Raw genomic sequence first — 12,970 nt, forward strand, 5'->3', positions numbered from 1 at the left:
AGCCTGACTGAATGCATCATAAAAAAGCAAGTGCCAAGTAAGGGTTAAAAGATGAGGGGTCTTACAACAAGCAAACATAAATCAGCCCTGTAAAAAGGGGGGGCTTCAGTAGGATTAAAACAAGCATTTTAAATACTTAAATAGATATAAAACTTTGTTATCTTTTAACGCAAACTGTACACAGCTGGTACCCATACATATCAAAATGACAAGTGTGGTTACTTAGAAAGGACGCCTCCTGATGCGTCATATCAAAAATAGCACTTTTGTTCTTCATTTTTCTACGATGCTACACTCAAAAGTAGTGAATGAGGTCTTTTTTTTTTTTATCCTTCTGGTGAACCGTCGCCACGGCGGCGCCGTCCAGCCTCAGAGGTCGTCCCTCTTGACCCGCTCCGTCGCTCCTTGACACTAGATCCACTAGATCCACTTCCACCGCATCACTTTCCTCGCCGCTCCTTCCGGTTTCAATCCCAGTACACACTTCCTGTTTTCCTCTTTCCACGCTTCAGTTGATTTTCTCCACTTTCCCGATGATCTTCTCCTCAAAGAGGGGCAGGATGGCGTCGTCTACGCGGATCTCTTCGAACACCACCCCGCAGTCGAACTCATCGCTGAACTTCTTGAAATAATACCTAAGAAGGAAGGAAGACGGTTAAACTCGTCCTCGGGAATGCACGTAATCCAGCGTGTTTTCTATCCCACCTGTAATTTCCTTTCTTCGTCAGCAGCTCTTTGAACTGGCCCAGCGTGACGGCCCGGCCTTTGACCGACGTCCTGTACGGAATCAACTCTTCGCAGAAGTAATACGCCACGGTGATGTTCTCACACGGATGCCTTTTAGTGGCTTTGCGTCTGCAGGCGGGGGGGGGGGGGACAGAAGGATTTAGACGTCCCGGGCATTTCCTGTTAATAGCGTTTTCTGAGACAGTTAAAATACGCGTTTTGACTTAAAGTGACTGGGGGAGATGAAAATCAAGTCTTAGTGGTCAAATGAAATAATATAAAACAACAAGTTGCTTAAAACACATGAATGAATGCAGGAAAAAGCCAACATGAAAGGGTTGGAACACGGGGTCAAACGTCTAATGCTAATGAAGCAAACGACTCATTAGTGCTTTCTAGATGTTCTCTTTAGAACACAGCGAGATGCACAATAATCTGTACGAGATGCTGCGACCTGTGGGGATGTTTAGGAAACGGTGGACGTACTCGGGCTCGGAGAGCTCGCTGTCAGAAACGGCGGGCACCGCGCTGAGAGGAGGGACCGGCGCCGGCCTGACTGCGGTCCGCCCCCTCTGGATCACCTCCATCACGTACCTGAGGACCCAACAACCCCAGCAGTTAGACATGCAGCGGCCCGGTGAAACACGGGGGGGGGGCTTGAGAGCGGTCTGTGGAGGAAGCCCAGGTCTACCCGCTCACCTTTGCTTGGGTTGTACGTTCCCAGACTTAATCTTCTCCTCCTCAAGCCGCCGCCGCACCTCCTCCAGCTGGATGAGGGGGCTGGGGGCCGGGTTGGGAGGCATGGTGGGATCCTGGATGAAAGGGTGGGACGGCCGAACGTTGTTCCACAGCTGGGTGCCAATGCAGGGGTGCACCAGCCCGGGGCTGAGGCGGGATCCCTCGTTGCCCGGCGCCCTCTTTGACCCAGCGGTGCTTCTAAAATGGGATTTTTACGTTTTATCTTTGCCCTTTTTTTTTTTAAAGAACAAGATCACTCTCTCACGCCGTTACCGACCCGTGTGGGCTCCTCTCGTGTTGCACCACTTCTTTTTGTCCTTCCATCAGCCACAAAAGGATCTTCTGGTTTTTCTCCATCTCATCCGCAGGCCCCGGCACGCCGTGCGGACGCGCTTCCTCGCCTTTCTTGAATGCTCTTTTATACTGCGTTCCACCTTTGCTACCAACAAAAGGAAGAAAGACCTTTTTAAGTAGGAAGGAAAAAAAACATTCCGGATGCGTTGCTGACGACAGAGTTTTGGTGCGTACCTGTAGCCTGGAAGCTCCAAAGGGCTGGATCCCATGCCACCTGCATAGCTGCGGGGTCCACAATGACTCGCCTCAATCCAAGGAAGGTTGCCATGGACACGCCCGGCTGCCTCTGCCTCCGTCTGCTCTTTGGGCCTCCCGACACCGGTGCAGTGGAGGTGGTGCAGGAGTTTGTGGTGGTGCTGGTGGCTCACCTCTCCCTTGAGGCCATGCCTTGATGGATGCTTACCCGGACACAAGGGCGGCGCCATCCCTTTGCCCCCTGGGAAACCGTCTGGGGAGCGTGACTTGGGGGAGTGGTGGCCCGTGCCTGGCGACTGGCAGCCGGGGGTCTTCATGACCCGCTGGACGTGGTCATCCAGGATGCTCTCTGGGTTCTCCTCATGGGCGTCTCTCGTGAAAGGACCGCAGTAGGTGATGTCAGCATAACGGGGGTTGTAATTCTGCGGATAACCACCAGGGGGAAGCCTGTGACTGCATAAAGCTGTGGGTGTGGATATGACTTCAGCGCCTTCCTCTTCCTTAAGAACAAAAAACCAAAACAGATGATTTAGAGGAAAATAATGAAGCTGGAGTAAAACTCTGGATCTCCAGGGACCGGGTGGGAATATCTCTGGAACGGCGCATCCAAAATATTTCTGCACACATTTGACACAAAGATTCTGTCGTCATATTGGAGGGGGTTAAGAACGCATGCACGACACACATTTGTGTCGTTTCCTGTAAGGCAAGTGCAGCTAATCAAATGTCAATCAAGACAGGGGGGGTTGTAAAGCGGCGGACGGAGAGGTTCATGCAAGCACTCATCACCCCACCTTTACCGCAGAAGTGTGTTTGCTGCACATTTCACACAAATACTTCGCTTTAAATAAGAAAAAGCGACACATCGCAGCAAATGTTTCTCAAGCGGTGAGAGATTCGATTTGTTTTTTGAAGTTCCTGCATGATGTTCAGGACAAAAACTTTCCCCATGGTTGGGATGAAAATGCCATAAATCCTTACTTCACCATAAATTTGCTGTAACTGCATCAAATAAAACGTGTCATTCTGAGCGATGCAGTAAAAGATGCCGGATGCAGTCAAATATTTTATTGCAGGATTTGAATAATTGATGGAATTCTGCTCCCTTATCCGATTGGAAATTTGACATCCTACCCCCTCAGGAAAGACGGCCGGCAGGGATCTCCAGCTAATAGTTTATTCATGCAACCTTGTGCCTCTCCTTGAGTAATGGCGGACACGGTTGTACGCTCTGTTGGCTCATTAGCACTGAATAAGCATCCATTCAGGGCTAGCAACGAACCTCCTGCTCAGGAGGCCCACTGTTTCTAGAACGCCAACATTTAGTGAAGCTGAACTGTGGCGGGAGGTTACGCACATCCACAGCAAAAAAAAAACACTTTTTTAATCAATGCATCTGATTTTATGATTAATTAAATCCACTTCATTTTGAAGCCTCTGATATTTCCTTTTTCTTTCTCCTTTTACCTTGTCTGCATTCGTGCTCAACAGTGACAACGTACATGACGTCAGTCACTGTTGGAGTTCTATGCAATTTTTATTCTTATAGTGATTGTGACCGTCACCTGCCCTCTTGGCGGACTAGCCTATTCATATTTTATTAGTTTTATTACCTGCTTACCGCCGTAGAGGGCTGTGCACACCGCAGTGAACATATAACATGGACAAACAAAAAGTGACAAATACACAGTGTTCTGAAAAGAAAGTGCAATGGATTTATTTGTGCTCCTTAATTCTACCCCTTTCATCCAACCATCACCAAGAGTTGTCCCAATACACCAGGTTCACATTCGTCTCTAGAGGAAAGTATGGATCACCAAGTTCTCAGGAGATCTGAGGAAAAAGAGAGAGAGCATAGTGAGATCCATAAACACTGAACCAGCAACCTCCACTGACTCAGAGATCTGTGGGCGGAGTTGACTCTCAAAACGAGTTTTGATAGGTGCTGGAGTGGTGGATCTGGCATGCGTGAAACCACCACCTAAGAACGGGGCAGCCACCCCGGACCCAACAATGGCAACATGAGCCCCCAGATCACCCCAAACAGCCACAGCAACCCGAGAACGACCACCGTAGCCCCACCAGAGCCACACGCAGAAGAACCAACCCAGGGCCCGGGGGCGACCTACACCAACACAGCCAACGAAACCTAGGCCAGCGCAGCAGCACGGGGCACAGCGGGCCGGCCTGGCGCCCCAACAGCACCCAACACCACGCCCCCCACAGCCGCCCGCCCCCCTCCCAGCACCCTCTACCCATCCCACACACCACCCCCAGCCCCCGCACCTCCCCCCCCACCACCCAACCCACCGCCAAGCTCGGGCAACCCCCCAGCCCAGCGAACCAGCCTCTGATATTTCCTTTTCCTGATAGGACGGCGCACCGCTCGGCAAAGCGATCGCTTCACGCTCGCCTCCAGGTTTAATAACGGGAACCTCGAGTCGTGTGAAGGCAGCTTCTCTTCTTTCAGGGCCAAACCAAATAAATTGTCCGCCTTGAGACTTAATACTTGGCTCTGTGAACTGAGGGATATTTCATTTGTGGCAGAAGCAAACATTTCATCAGCGCTCAGGCGACATCAAACGGGCGGCACGCTGTTCCGGGCTTACAAGTGGCCGAGTGTGCAGGTGCTCCGTCCGATTGATCGATGGAGCCAGATCGCTAACAGGCCAAGGATGGAATTCTCCAAGTGATTCATGATGTTCCTTTAAATCCCGTTCAGATGGCTCGCCTCATTAATTCCATTAAGCCCAGACGGACTCCAGTCTGCCCGGCGGCCAGACACACATCGTGCTTCCTGGCTCGGAAACACGCTTTGGAGGCATCACTGACTCGCCTCCGTATCCGGTCTGCTTTTCAGACCGCCACCTCTGATCATTTATTTAATGACCCGCTTATTAAAGTATGCGACAGTCACCGAGGTGAAAGGAGAGTCATTGGAAATCAAGAATGAGGATTAAAAACGGGGCCTTTTGCTTTCTCTCTCCAGAGTCTGAGAATTCAGAAATACATCAAGAATCAGGATGAGTGTTTCCAAAAAACCGCACAGTTTGCTCATTGATTATATCAGAAATGACTGCTAGTTGATGATGTGCTCGGTCTCTCGTACGTCACTGCATCTTAAAGCAATAACTGCATGATAGACCGGCTCCTGGGATTTGGAATCACAATGCTCCTGCCTGAAGGATCCGACTTTCACTTTATTGGGTAAAAGCAGCTCAGAAACATCCTGAGGGTCCAGAGACGTTCGTTTTGCCTTCTCCCAAAGCCTTGATTGCTCTCCTGAGGAGTGCAGACGTCAAATTGTGCACCAAACAGACACTGACCCAGATAATAAAGCAAACGTACCAATTGTGCTATCTTCAGTTGCTCCTCCAGCTTCTGCTCCGCCTCCCTCTCCCTCTGCACGCCTTCCAGTTTGCCGATCAGCTCCGCGGCGAACCTTTCTGGCTCCACGTGGACGTCCTTCGGGATCCGGTTAGTGCGCTGGAGGAAGAAATGTCAATATGTAAACCGCCTGTCGGCATCATTATGTCACCGCTCGTCGGCGCCATGTTTGCTGTTTCGCCACCCTGAACCTTCACATGCTGCCAAATAAAGGGACTTATACACTGAAGGATCCGGAATCAAATGAGGAACATTGTTCAAATATTCTGGTTCCTCCATTGAGCGTAAAAAAGGACAGTTCATGTAGAAGTTATTTGAACTCCTGCTCTTATTATTGGTGTATTTGAGACATTTCCAATTTGCAAATTCAAATATCTCCCGAACATGAGAGAGATGGCTTGTAACCATGGAAACAAATCAAATACACACACGCAGCAAAAAGAACCGCTTCAGTTCTTAGCTGTTGTGTGTGTGTGTGTGGAAAGTTCCCGTAGCCCGTCGGTATTTTCATTTAATGAAACATCAACCTTTTTTAACAAAGCAGGAAGTATAGCAAATCTCTCAAAGCTCTTCTTATTGTTGTTGTTTTTTTCCTTTTGATAACACAAAGTTGTCTGATCTGGAATCAATTTAAATCAAACAAAGTGACAATTAAAATAAAAAAACCCAACCTGAACGCCATTGATCTTCTCACTGCTAACGAAGTGAAGTCACGATTCATTTGTTGGGCAGGGAAACGGGACATTTGTGCTTCGAGGTTTGAGCTCTCCAGTGGAAGCAGTTCATGCATCCTAATGTGTGGCGTTTTAATTTGACTCTTTACTCCGAGGCCTAATTAGGGCCACGGCTTCCCTACCAAGAGACAGCAGGATGCATGGGCTGTCACACGGGAGGATTAATGTCTGCTCGGCTTCAGCACGCACAGCTTAGGGAAGCATCAAGCTGCATTTAGACAGACTTCTCTTTCACCATCAGCTATTCTTACACTCCATCACGGGCCCTGCGACACAGCAGAACTTAAATATGCACAACTCCGGCGTTGGAGCGAGGCGGGGGGGAATGAGGCAGACAGACAGTTAAAGAGAGGTGTCGAAGCAGAAAGCGAGAGGGAAGGGAGCAAAGCCATGAATAACTCACTGGAATATGAGGAAGTGGCACTCGCCCATTGGCTTTGGCGCTTTGGCGCATCTCCCGGCGATGCTGTTTGCGGTATCTGTAGGGTGGAACTGCATCGCTGGAATTAACAACAAAGACATTTGTTTTTTTTGGTCATAAAACATCTTCATGAATAAACAACACAGCCAGCTTTGGAGTTGGAAGCTTTCTGCAGCCGTTCTCACGGGTTTGTCCTGCCTAGCAGATCACAATTATACGTGTTGACGCCATCCTGAGTCCGGAGTTCCGCATGGGATTGGTCTTGCCGGTGTTCAGGCTCTCCTCCGTGAGCTTCAAACACTGTTTAGTCCAGTTGTGCAAGCTTCCAAACACATCAGTGTTACTTACCGGTACTAAAAAACTTGTTCACATTTGCTTAAAAAAAACAATAAAAAATGTCAGAAAAGACGTCGTTTAATTCCACCGCATCCTATCAGATGTGCTTTAACTTCTGCTAACTGCTTTTTCGGTTCCCTGATAAGCATCAGAGATCAATTCGAACAGCTTTTCCTCCTTTGCCTAAAGAGCTGATGGGTATTTAGCAGCGGCTCCTGTTGCACAGATTTCTTATTCCTGTCCTCGTGCAACCGTAACAAGCCGACTCCCTCCTTTTTTTAGATATTGCCTGGGGATATTTATGAAGTACAGCGGCGAGCTTTGATGCTAAATCGCTCACATTCCTGGTAAATATGCAGCGTGGTGTCGGACTTATGACATGCTGGTGCTGAAGTGTACGTACACGCTGCTGCTGCCGGCGAGGGAGATGGTGTCGCCGTCGCTGGATACACTCGGCCGCTCGCTATCGTTGGGACTCGGGAAAGGAGCCTCGGCGAAACCGCTGTTGAGATTGTCGGGCTCCCGACATGGCCCTGGCCTGGACAGATTAAGGACAGGAAACGCATCTAAAGTATCATAGATGGAACAATAAAGAGGACTAGTGAAGGCTTTAAACACAACGGTCATAGAAACAATGGAAATGTGCACACAAGCTCATTTACATGATTGAATTTGGCCACTTCCTAAAACTCCCACCTTTGTGAACCAACCAATTTGCATGAGCAGAATTGTTTCTGCCCAATATTCAGAGATCAATCTCTGCATCTGTCCAGATGAAATACACACATTTTAAAATCTACACTTCCAACCTGACACTGGTGGCGTCCAAATAAACGGCACCTATATATCGCTTAGTTCTTGATTCCAGCAATACCAGATTTCCCATCAGCCCCTGAGCAGCGGCGCACTCGAGGTCAAACAACGTTTATTTCCCTGAACTGCATTTAGTTTGTGCTTCATTAAATGAAGCCAAACTAAAACTTTGTCTCTCAGATATGCATACTTAAGTGGTTTTGGTACCTAACCGTAACCAAACGGGGTCAATAACAATGACGAAGGTCTACAAACACTTTTATTGTTCATGTGTAGTTGTGGAAGTCATCGGGGATCACCCTGGAATGAGGATGAGGAGTTCCCACCATTGGTCTTCATGTGTTATTAATATATATTCACTCACGCACAAAAGAAATCTATTACAAGTCTCTCTGAAGCCGATTTGAAAGACGCTTTCATGTCTTTAGTGGCTCATCTCCGAGGACACTGAACACAGATGATGCAAAGTCCACTTTAATAATAAAAAAAAAAAAACTGGGGAGACGCTGCCAAAATGCTTCTGAAAGAAATCCGGCCCGTCTGTCTGTAATTCCAGGCAACAAAAATAAAAGCCCGATGGCTGAAAGAACTTTGTGAAACTTTGTGTTTCAAACTGAAACTGAAACTGTCCTTCACTGATGCTGAAATGCCTTTGAAATGCCTTTGAAACTACCAGGACGTGGATATGCCCAGATGTTCCTGTCGCGATAATGCAAGGATGAGAGGAAGGAAAAGACGAATGGAGGAAAGGATTCAAAGCTACAATTCAATCTATGCTAAGATAATGCGTAGCGCATCTGTATCATTCCTTACGTGAATGTTACTGTTGATGGCAACATGTGACTGCCAACACTAGCAGCTATTAGATAGCTTAGCTCAATTGCCCTAACAGCAATAAATGAAAATACTATAGTATAAAATGCTTCCGATCACAATCCTTGACAAGCTACGACAGCATTTTAGGAACAGTTGCGCGCGCTAACTTTTTAGCACGTCCTCACAATAATGTGAAGAAGCTCAATACAATATACCTTATATAAATAATAGCAAGCACACAACAACCATAACACCAGGCTCCATGTTTACCGGTGCGTTCTTCCGGGTCGGGAGGGCGGGACTTCACCTTCTACGTTGTCCAATCGACGAGCGCCCTTTTCAGCCACGCGACTTTGCTCCGAAAGTTCGCTCCGTGAAGAAATCACAGTGGGAACGCAGCCATTTCAGGGAATTATAAATGCAGGAATTTGCTCCCAAAGGAACCGAGACCTCTTGGCGCAGTGGGAATGCACCCTTACAGTCAACGTGAGCGTTGCCGTCCAGCACAACAAAACTATACCTTTGCTTCAGAAAAACAGAAGAGGGACGTAAGCAGATGCCCATTTGGTATCAGGCCTCATCTGAGTTCACAGGGCTTAAAACAAGGACATGTTTGTGCCTGAGATGTGTTCGGATAAAGACTTGAGGACGTTGAACTCGCAAAAGGAAATAAAAAAAAACAACAACACGGATTCCGCGGGTTTCAGGCATTCTGTCTTCAACAGTCGCCTCGAAGTAAACCCGCCTTTCTCTTTGAGCTAAAACGTCTTTGCTGAGGCAAACCCACCGATCAAAACCTATTGATCGATGATCACAGGGGGCATTTACATCTGGGAAATCACCTCTCAAACCAACTCCTGCTGATCAAACTTTCAGAATTACGTTTATTAAACACAGAATCGGCCCCGTCTGATTCGACCTTTGCAATCAAATGTCAGCCCGATCAGAAAATCTCATTTTTTTCATGGGAGATCTGTTCTAGCCAAAAATGCGATGTTATCCCACCATCAACAATGGTGCCATTGTAAATCTCAAGCCTCGTGACAACGAGCCGACACCAGGACTCTGAAACTTGACAAGCACAAGACAATCCAGCCAATTTCACGATCTACACCTCTGCTGAAGCATGTCAGCCGAGCTGAAACTGAAATGTGTTTCAGCAGGCCAGCCGGAGATCTGCTGTAAGCTGAGTGTGAGTGTGAAAAGTGTTATTTGAATGCTTCTGTCGCACAACAAACTGTTGTTGCCTTGCCTTGCAGTGAGAGTCTAAAGAACTCCCTTCCTGGACTTCCATTGACTCTGATTCTAGGAAATGTGTGACATTGCTTCAAGTTCTTGATTTGGGTTGGGGCTCCCAGGTTTATTTCTAATTCGGCAGGTTGATGAAACAAGCTCTGCGGTTGGATCTGAACTGAAGCTTTCGGAGGAGATTTACCTGTAATCGTGACCGTCCTGGAATCGCTGTGGCGCCGTCTCCATTAGCAGCTTCTGAGCGAGCCGGTTGCTCAGCGTAGGGTCGCACCCCGGCTGATCCTCCAGCTCGTGGTCACGTTCCAGTTCCCGGTCTTCAACTATAGTTGACAGGCTCTTTCCAGTCCCAGGAACGGGGCTCTGATCTCTGTGAGGCTTGGGGCTCTCTCCTCCCGTCCGAGTATATTCCAAATATATGTCCGACTTGAGAAACAGCGGGTAGGTGTTTTCCTCCATCATCGTCTGTATCTCAGTCTGAGCCTGGTCGAACATGGCGGGGTCGATGTGGCGCTTCGTGACGCAGTCTTTGATGAAGGACTTAGTCGCCGGTTTGATCTGTCTGGAGACGATCCCGTTGTTGTCCAGGATGTACCTCTTATAAATCGTCTTTGCCAGTTTGACCTTCTTGCACTCGTTACCCTGACTCGCTTCGAGTATGGGGAAGCCGCTGCACGCAAACCAGAAGTCCAACATGTCGGAAGAGTCTTCCCGCTTGAGGAATGTCATGAAAAGGTCAATCCCGTCTTGGTCGTCCAAGAGCGAGTGCAGGGATTCTGCCCACTTCAAGTACGGCGGTGTCGGGGAAGCGCTGCCCTCCGGCTCATAGCCCAGGTCCAAATCAGGTCGCCTCGGTGTCGCCACAGGAGCTTCACATTTGAGGCTCTCGTTTTTTGAGGGGGAGAAGCCAAGGCTGCCATGCTGGCGTCCGTCGCTGCGCACCAGGTCGCCCTCTTCCCCTGGGACTGGAGGTCTGGGAGCATCCTCAGTGAAGTAGCCCCTTTTGTCGCTTATGCTCATAGTCCCAGCATCCATCAACCGCGTCCCTGCAGAGCACGCACTGCGCCACTATTAGATCCCGGACTCTACTTATGCCACTGCAAAAAAACTCCTGCAAGGAGGGAAAAATGCACAATGAGCTTCAAATCATTAAGAGCGGCGCTTACTTCACCAGATCTTCACACTCATTAGCAGCAAACTCATACGCAGCTTTTATGGCGATCATCACATTTAGTGCGATAGTTTTTAGTTTTTAGTTTTTTTGTCAGATATTCATGAGAAGGTCTTCAACTGTGGGAAGTTTCCGGGAGAGCATTAAAATTCATGCAAATTCTGCGGAAATCCCAAGGATTTGAAAACGTGAGACGAGTAACCCGAGAAGCTTCGAAACGGGGATATTTAAATGAAGCTCCCCTTTTAATGGTGCGTGCTGGTCGCATCGGACTAGCGATGCTGGATTTACTTTTGAGTTAGGAAACCAATCAATATGTTTATAGCGTCTGATCTGTGACGTTTTCTCCTCACAGCCCCCTCGTGGATGAATCGATGCTGACAGAGCGACACAGCAATGTTTCATCTTCACATTAGAAGGAGTATAAAGGAATTATTTATAACAAATGGATTTGAATTAAGTTTTTGTTGCAATTTTGAATTTAAATTAGATTTTTCTGGGAAAACAAATCTGAAGCGTTGGCAGCTGGGTTTTCCTCGGCTGTAATAAAAAAAAGAACATATATATCTATATATCTATCTATATATATATATATTTTAATGATTGCCATTCCGTTTCTTCCAGGGCACACCCACTCACTGTCAGATACAAAATCACATCCATGACTGAACAAAGACGGTCAGAGACTGCGTAACGCGCTTTCTCTGCGTAACCCTGACGCGTGAGCAGCACGCGCGCCGCGTGAACAGCCGGGTGCGCTGGCGTCGATAATAACCGTCATGCAATTCGAACAGATTCAATAAAAGCTTCATTTCGAGCTCTCACTGACTTCACCGATTAATCCTCTGCCGTGACGCGCGTCAGAGAAGCGTCCGTGCGGGAGCAGCTCCGGTTGGCGCATTGATATTTACGAACGGCTCTGCGGTCACAGGTGTGCGGGGGCTCGTAAAGGGATATGAAGAAGGGTTCCGTACGTCCCTTTAACCGGTCAGAACCGGTTCCTTTATACCGACACCGTTCCTCCGGACCGAGCCGGACATCGCGTTCGCGTCTTGGCCTCTCCAGAACAAGCAGCGGCCGGTGGGGGGGGGAGGGGAACCAGAAACAAACTCCATCCCCACGCACGCACGCACACACACACACACACACACAGGCCTTTCTGCAGGCGACCGACAAGTGCACAACTTTGTCCCACTATTCCGTCCGTGACACCTCCGTGCGTAACCGACAGATCCAAACCGACAACAAGACGAGCTCAATGACGCCCCGTTCCACCGGATCCACGGGGGGAATCCCACATCCCACGCGGAATAGATTAACAACGCGCAAAAGCGACGGCACATATCTCCCGACTAGCGCAATCCCAATCTGATCCGGGGAGGGTGGGATTAGAAAAAAGTCTCATATACTTAACCGGTGGAGATCTTCTTGCTGCTTTGGAGTGCATCGGGAAATTTCATCCGCACAAGTCACCGCAAACAGTGTCATAGTTGCGAAGTGCCAGACTTCAGGAATGACAAAGGCGCTCCAGCCCGCCGTGGCTGTCTGTCGGTGCCTGTCTGTCTGTCTGCCTGCGCGGAGCTGCAGCCTGCACCGAGGAGAGGATGACGCACAGCGCCTCGCCCGGTTCACTACACAAACTACCGATGTTTGGGTTCGGTACCGCCGGGACGGGGGTTGTTTTTGTCTCCCACAAGAATTCAGATGAATCCTGAAAACGAGGCTGCAGTAGAGAATATAATACATGATGTTTTTATATTAACGCCAAAAGCAGCGATTGCATTTGGGAAATCGATGCATTTCAAAGTATGTTTGTATTTATTTGTGTCGCTCAGTCACAATCATTCCCACAATCCCATGATACGTGACAAACCGTCTCCTGTCTTTACTTCCTCCCTCATGGCAGAGGTGACACACGGCCTGTAAATCCTATCGTGCAAATCAATTTAATTGTCATTTAAAGCATTAAAAAAAGACATTTTGGGATGTTTCCAGTACGGCTGCAAGCAGGTTTCACTGCAGCAGCTGAAA

At 48.4% G+C, this 12,970-nt stretch overlaps 1 protein-coding gene across 1 annotated transcript; it reads right to left on the reverse strand.

Moving 5' to 3' along the window:
- Window positions 1-508: 508 nt before the first annotated feature.
- On the reverse strand, window positions 509-10,803 carry LOC137912943 (axin-1-like). Its single transcript, XM_068757070.1, has 10 exons — window positions 9,956-10,803; window positions 7,295-7,429; window positions 6,538-6,634; window positions 5,362-5,499; window positions 1,993-2,513; window positions 1,742-1,903; window positions 1,426-1,662; window positions 1,213-1,320; window positions 706-855; window positions 509-635 (listed from the first exon to the last, which is right to left on the reverse strand). The coding sequence occupies exons 1-10, from the start codon at window positions 10,801-10,803 to the stop codon at window positions 509-511; spliced, it is 2,523 nt and encodes an 840-aa protein (XP_068613171.1).
- Window positions 10,804-12,970: the final 2,167 nt, after the last annotated feature.

This window comes from Brachionichthys hirsutus, unplaced genomic scaffold (genome assembly GCF_040956055.1).
Source record: "Brachionichthys hirsutus isolate HB-005 unplaced genomic scaffold, CSIRO-AGI_Bhir_v1 contig_851, whole genome shotgun sequence".
Lineage (NCBI taxonomy): Eukaryota > Metazoa > Chordata > Actinopteri > Lophiiformes > Brachionichthyidae > Brachionichthys > Brachionichthys hirsutus.

Bases quoted from the DNA above. Each gene is read 5' to 3' on its own strand.
- LOC137912943 (XM_068757070.1), bottom strand. From the start codon at position 10,803: ATGGATGCTGGGACTATGAGCATAAGCGACAAAAGGGGCTACTTCACT. The intron at 6,635-7,294 runs GTACGTACACTT...TGTTAATTCCAG, and splicing joins CTCGCCGGCAGCAGCAGCGT to CGATGCAGTTCCACCCTACA. The intron at 1,663-1,741 runs GTCGGTAACGGC...ATCCCATTTTAG, and splicing joins CACGAGAGGAGCCCACACGG to AAGCACCGCTGGGTCAAAGA.